General features: G+C 49.7%; 2 protein-coding genes across 2 annotated transcripts in view; one reads left to right on the top strand and one right to left on the bottom strand.

The window, feature by feature from the left end:
* EMH_0034540 (uncharacterized protein) overlaps positions 1-1,221 on the bottom strand; it is a gene marked incomplete at both ends in the record, with an annotated part of 1,368 nt that extends 147 nt beyond the window's left edge. The window contains 2 exons of the mRNA XM_013494878.1: positions 3-616; positions 1,181-1,221. Of these exons, the coding sequence (XP_013350332.1) occupies positions 3-616; positions 1,181-1,221 (655 nt within the window). The remainder of the gene's footprint in view (positions 1-2; positions 617-1,180) is intronic.
* A 3,712-nt stretch (positions 1,222-4,933) lies between these two features.
* EMH_0034530 (cysteine desulfurase, putative) overlaps positions 4,934-6,715 on the top strand; it is a gene marked incomplete at both ends in the record, with an annotated part of 3,418 nt that continues 1,636 nt past the window's right edge. The window contains 2 exons of the mRNA XM_013494877.1: positions 4,934-5,547; positions 6,021-6,226. Coding sequence (XP_013350331.1) covers positions 4,934-5,547; positions 6,021-6,226 — 820 coding nt within the window. The remainder of the gene's footprint in view (positions 5,548-6,020; positions 6,227-6,715) is intronic.

Raw genomic sequence — 6,715 nt, 5'->3', positions numbered from 1 at the left:
TATACGCACGAGCTGCTGCGTGAGCCTTTCTGAGGCTTCACTAAGAGGAGGAAAATCCTCAGCCTGCAGCTGCTGCTGCTGCTGCTGCTGCTGTTGTTGCAGTTGCTGCTGCTGTTGCGGGGCCTCTGCCACCGCTGTCTCCTCTACCGCCTGCTGCTGCTGCTGCAGGCGAGCGTGCTGCAGCAGCAGCATCACCAGTTGTCGCCGCTGTTGCGCATCAAGCTTATCGTCCTCCTCCTGTGACAGTATAAGCTGCAGCAGCTGCATTTGCTGCTGTTGCTGCCGCTGCCGCTGCCGCTGCTGCTGCTGCTGCTGCTGCTGCCGCTGCTGCTGCTGCTCCTGCCGCTGCTGCTGCTGCTGCTGCTGCTGCTGCTGCTCCTGCTCGGGGGGCCAGTCGCCCCCCTGGACGAGCTGCGCCGTGTCTGGCGTCTCCATCAGCAACGGAGGAGTTGTCTTCTTCCTTTGCTTAGAAAGGTGAATCCTTATGCGCTTGGGCGGTGGTGGTGGTGCTGCTGCAGCTGCTGCTCCCGCTGCTGCTGCTGCTGCTGCTGCAGCTGCAGCTGAGGCGCAGGAAGCTGCTGCTGCTGCGCCTGTCTCGAGGCAACCCACGTCTACCCTGCCAGGAGACAGATTTTAGGGGCTTATAAAAGTAAATGAAGAGACAAAGAAAAGAGAGAAACAAAGAAATAGGGAGAAGGGGAGAAGAGAGGCTCAGAAGGCCTCCCGATGCGGCACGGCGTGCGCAGTGAGCGACGCAGCAGCAAAGCAGCAGCTGGAGCTGCAGCAGCAGCAAGAAGAGCAGCAGCAGCAGCAACAAAAAGGCAGCTCTACCTCTGCCTCGTGATTAATTTTTATAAAACAGAAACAACAATATAAATAAAAAACATAAAACAAATTAAAATTACTTTTTATAAAACTACTGCAGCAACTCAAACCCCCCCCCGTGTCCATCGCTCACCGCCGCAGCAGCGGCGAGACCGCCGGCTGCCGAGAGGCACAGATGTGTTTCAGGTGAAGTGCAGCAATGTAGAAACAATAAAAAAGATAAATTCATTAAAATACAGCAAAATAAACCCAAAAAACAAACCCAAATACAGAGACACACCACAAATAAAAACGACGCCGACCCCAGGTGTATAGACACCTGAAGGACCCGCGTCGCCCTGATCGCGCCGCTCACCAGGGGTGCTTGTTGCTGCTTTTCTTCTTTTTTTTATGCATCTTAATTTGTAAACACTTTTATTGACTTTATTTAACTTAATAAAACAGAGACGAGCACATTTTGCTGGCGAACGCTCCGAGCTGCAGCCCGGTGACCTGATCGGCTGTGCGTCGCTCCCTCAGCAGCAGCAGCGGCAGCAGCAGCAGCAGCAGCAGCAGCAACAGGATGCAGCAACAGCTGCTGCAATAACACAGGTTAAAAAGAATGAAAAAATTCAATCAAGATGACTCGTTTTTCTCTAGGTACCGCCCCATACGCCGCTGCTGCTGCTGCCGCCTGCTGCTGCTGCTGCTGCAGTTGGTGCTGCCGAGGGCATCGCTCACGCTGCTGCTGGCCCCCTCTCTGATTTGTTTTCTGTGGGTGTTTGTCTCTATATATACTAGAAAGGGGTTTTCTTAGCTTGAGTATATTTCTTTAAGACCAACAGCAAAACCCCAACGAGCATAAACCCTAGACAAACCCCACCGCCCGTCTATGCGGGAGCACGATCCCCGAGAGGAGGCTACGTCTCTGTGTGCTTGCGCGCGGGATGCCTCATAAGGGTCAATACATTCTTCAGCAACCCTCTATAGTGCTGCTGCATGCAGAAAAGGGGGCTTGGTTGTGCTTGCATGCGGGGGTGCCCCGTATCACCCCCGGCACCCAGGGGCATTGGGACTCTTCCCGCGCCGTCCGCTCTCCCCCCGTTCTAGGCCCTTCGGCCGGTGTTTTCAGCCTGAGCGGGCACGAGAGAGAAGGTTAGTTGCTATTTAGAAAAGTTTATGTATTTTGCCTCTTTTGCTGCTGGCGACGAGCCCCGGGTAAGACCGCAGACTCTGTTGTTAGTGTTGGTAGCACCGCATATTCCACCGGGGCAGCTGCGAGCATCGATCCCCACGAGTACAGCAGAGTTTTCTGCTGCATAGTAATGATTCATAGAGTTTATATTCAAAGGAAAATATCCTCAAACATTTGTATAACATCTTTGTCACGAACTCAGCCCCCTCCACCTCTCGCCAGATGGAGATATTTCAGGGGCTGCCCTTCGGTTGAGAAGTCAGCGATGGCTGAGAAACTTAATATGTTGAAACAAGCATAGTACCTGCTTGGTACCAGGCCTACTCACCAAAAAAAATTTATAAAAAAGGCCGCTTCCACCTCTATCGAGCTTACAGTTATGCAGAGGCTGAGGAGGAGTTCCCTTCAGCTCTCTTGGCTTATACCCCCCCGAGATGTTACAGCTTATATCGAAACTTTTTTTTATTAGAAGGAGATTCACGACGATGACGGTTGGGTTTAAGCAAGTGTACTTCTTCTCCAGAGCAAATCCAGAGTATGGGAGCGGTACAGTGTATATAGGCAAGGGAGCTAGATACGGCAGAAGTAAGGAGCGATGAACAAGGGAAGGGGCTGGTAGCCCGATACAGCGAGAAGTATGAGCTCTTGAGATAGCCAAAGATCGGCTGGGCAGCGGAGAGGGAACTGAGAAGTGAAGCGGTTGAGCTCAGCGAGCTGATAGTGTACTGGCGCACCCAACAGAGAAAAGATGCCGCCTCCACCGCCCCAGCTACGAAGAAACAAAACGGGTTTGCAAATGACCCACATATAAAAACTATGGATAGGGGGGCTGCGAATGCCATCCCTGTACAGAAAAGGATAAGAACCGGTAGCCGAGAGCAGCCGGAAATTTTGGCACCAAAAAAGTTGGGAGGAAGTAGCGAGGGGGGCATCTGCCTCTTTTTCACTTACCACAGCCACCTACTTCGATATTATAGATTGATGAAAAGAGAGAGAGAGAACAAAAAAAAAAGTAAACTTAGAGTGGCGCCGCTGGCGGAACAGAGAAAGTGAAAAGGGGAGCGCCCTGGGCCCAAAGAAATGCTCGTCCCAGCGGGGACCATCGAGACAGCCACATCTGTACGTCCACGTCGGGGGAAGCTTCCGCTTCTCCGAGTCCGTATGCATGCATCCTCAGGCTTTGCTAGCACCGCTGTGAAGGGGGTCCTATATCTGAAGCTACGGCGAGGAGATGCAACCTATCCATATACATATATTCGGTGGCGCAGTCTATGATGACTAGGCTTCGCCGGCGGCCGAGAGGAGAGGGGAACGAGCAAAAGTGTGGGTGTAAGTGCTGCCTCAATTCAGAAGTGGGCTATATAGTAAGAACTCTTTGAATCCTCAGGCTGTGGTGTGGCGAGGTACAGAACGAAGGCAGAGGGAGAAAGAGAAGCAGATGTAAGACAAAGAGAAGACACTGGTAGTACACACACCATTACTAATTTCGTTTCATCCTTCTCTGCTGCATCACCTCTTCTTCTTTCAGGGTCTCCAGAGGGCTCTCTCCCTGCAACAGAGGCAGCGGAATCAAATGCAGCCTGAGCCTGACCCTCTCTTCCCCGCTCCTTTGCTTGGCAACCACTTACACGAGGACATCTGCTGCTCGGCTGAGAAAGGGGGGCAGTTACAGCCTGAGTCGGCATGCGTGCCCTTAGTTGCATGCAGGCCGCCCCCCAACAGCCAATGCTATGTATCTATGCGCTTGCATGTGGGGCTGCATCGGAGCCCCAGTTGAAGCACAGTGCATTGCAGCTCGTGTCAGGCCGTCTCCTCCCCCGGACCCAGGCCCCCTTCGTCACCCAGCTCCGCCCGCCTGGAGACAGGAGAGGAGATCAGCTGACGACGGCAGCGCACGATGAAACTTCAATACGATCGAGTACTCTCCCTATAGACTCGCTTGCAGTTATATATATATATATATATATATATATATATATATATATATATATATATATATATATATATATATATAAATTGTTTTTTTTTTTTTAATATGAGGTCTTCGGGTGTATATACACGTATGTTCTAGTGGCCTGCAACATATAGTACAAACTGCGCCTTTTTCTAATAAATATAAACACTTCTGTTTATTATAAAAAGGGAGAGATGCAGTTTATATCATTTGTTTGCTCGTCTATATATTTCTTTCTGTGTCTTGTATTTTTGTGCCTCCTTTCAGTATATTTTTCTTTATCTGTCCCTGTCCTTTATCCTTTTCTCTTTCTGCACTAACTCTTTATTTTTTTCTCACTTTTTTTTTTGCTTTATTTTTTTCTGTTTCTTCTGGTGCGGCTCTCACCCATTGAGCGATGGGCCGTCAGGCTATGTGGCGGCGGTGGTGGGTATTTGGTTACCTTCTCTGATTAAATATATAAAAATATACAAATTAAAACAAAAAAATAAACAAAAATGCAGAGAAAAAGAACAAAATACACCCGAAGGAGCTGCCTATACACCCCAGCAACAGCCCCACCGGCGGCGCTCAGCGCGGCTGCTACATACGGGTGCATCAACACAAAAGAAGAACGACAAAATAGATAAATAAAATACGTTTAAATAATTAAATTTATATATTAAAATACCCCAAACAATACAACAAAACTACAGGCCGTGCGTGTTTACTTTCCCTGGGTTTGTGTGTTTTCTCTCGGTTGAGGTGTACAGACAGCTCGTGCTCTTGCTGTTGCTGCTTCTTCCTCTGGCTCATCGAATCCGTATATTTTCTTCATTGCAACATTTGCATTCACTTCCGCTTGGCGATGTAACGACACCTGCAGTCGTGAAGCAGCAGCACCCACAGCAGCAGCAACTGCAGCAGCAGCAGCAGCAGCAGCAGCAGCAACAGCAGCAGCAGTGAAAGAAAGACACACCCAGCTCTCACCAACGCTTACCATGCTTAGCCAGGCCAACCGCTGCGCCTGCAGCAGATACCGGCGGGGGGCGCTAGCGCTGCAGCGTACCCTGCAGCAGCCGCTACAGCAGCAGCAGCAGCAACAGCAGCAGCAGCAAGTGCAGCAGCAGCAACAGCAACAGCAGCAGAAGGATCTAAAGGATCAGAGTGCTGTATGGCGCATATGTAGGCGTGTATCAGCAGCCTTCAATGCTGGCTATATACCCGCAACAACACCAGCAACAGCAGCAGCAACAGCAACAGCAGCAGCAGCAGCAGCAGCAGCATCAGGATGCTATGGTTTTGCATCCCGTTGCTGCTGCAGTGCGTGCTCTCGTTTCTTTTCTTCTTCTGCTGCTCCAGCATCTGAATCCCCCCATGCCTCCTCCTCATCACCATCAACAACAACAACAGCAGCAGCAGCAGCAGCAGCAGCAGCAGCAGCAGCAGCACGAGTTGCTGCTAGACCTGCATACCTAGACTACCAAGCAACCACACCCCTTGACCCCCGTGTCCTCGATAGTATGATGCCCTTTAATGTAGACTGCTACGGCAACCCGCACTCTTCTTCTCACCCACCGGGCTGGGAGGCAAAGAGAGAAGTAGAGAAAGCAAGGTATATATATTTATATATATATATATATATATATATATGTGTGTGTGTGTGTGTGTATATATATATATTTATTTCTTTTTGTTTTTTTTTCTTTGTTTTTGTTTGTTGGTTTGTTGTAGTTTACGCGCTGCTGCTGCTGATGCTGCTGATGCTGATGCTGCTGCTGCTGCTGCTGCTGGTGATACTCCTTATGGTGGTGATGCTGGTGCTGCTACCCCTATTACTACTACTACTGCTGCTGTTGCTGCTGCTGCTGTTGCTGCTGCTGCTGTTATTGCTGCTGCTGCTGCTGCTAGTGTTCCCGAGCGTTTGGTGTGTCTGTGCTTCGTGTGTGTGTTAGTTAGTGTTATATATGCATCTATAGCAGCACATATTATCATTTTATATTTTTTCTCTTGCTTCTGCTGCTGCTGTTGCTGCTGCTGCTGCTGCTGTTGCTGCTGCTGCTGCTGCTGCTGCTGCTGCTGCTGCAGAGAGGCTGTGGCCCGCGTCCTGGGCTTGCCCCCCTCGCGCAGCCGGGAGATTATATTTACTTCTGGGGCAACAGAAAGCAACAACTTGGCTATAAAGGGTTTGGTTAGGTTTGAGGAGCAGCAGCACGCACTGCGACAGAAGCAGCAGCAGCAGCAGCAGCAGCAGCAGGGGCAGCAGCAGCAGCAGCAGGGGCCTCGACGTGTGCGTAAGAGCCACATAATAACAAGCCAGATAGAACACAAGTGTGTGCTGCAGTGCTGCAGGCTGCTGCACCTTGAGTGGCTGTCTTCGGGGGGGGAGAGGGGAGCTGAGGTGACCTTCTTGCCTGTATCTAGTGAGGGTTTAGTTTCTGCTGCTAGCATAGCAGCAGCAGCAAAAGAGGAGACGTTATTAGTATCTATAATGTATGTAAATAACGAAGTAGGAGTAATACAAAATATAAAAGAGATAGGCGAAATATGTAAAAAAAAAAATATATTATTTCACACAGATGCAGCACAAGCATACGGTAAAATACCTATACATGTAGACGATATGCATATAGATCTTCTCTCTCTATCCGCACATAAAATATATGGGCCCAAGGGTGTTGGGGCCCTCTATGTAAGAAATAAAAAACCTAAAGTACGACTCGCACCTATCATTGATGGTGGGGGACAAGAACGAGGACTGCGCAGCGGTATGTACACTTTTT

The sequence above is a fragment of the Eimeria mitis genome, genomic scaffold, assembly GCF_000499745.2.
Source record: "Eimeria mitis Houghton genomic scaffold, Emh_scaff1318, whole genome shotgun sequence".
In the NCBI taxonomy this organism is placed as follows: Eukaryota; Apicomplexa; class Conoidasida; order Eucoccidiorida; family Eimeriidae; genus Eimeria; species Eimeria mitis.
The sequence above is the reverse complement of the archived record's forward strand: the minus strand, read 5'-3'. Positions and strand labels throughout refer to the sequence as shown.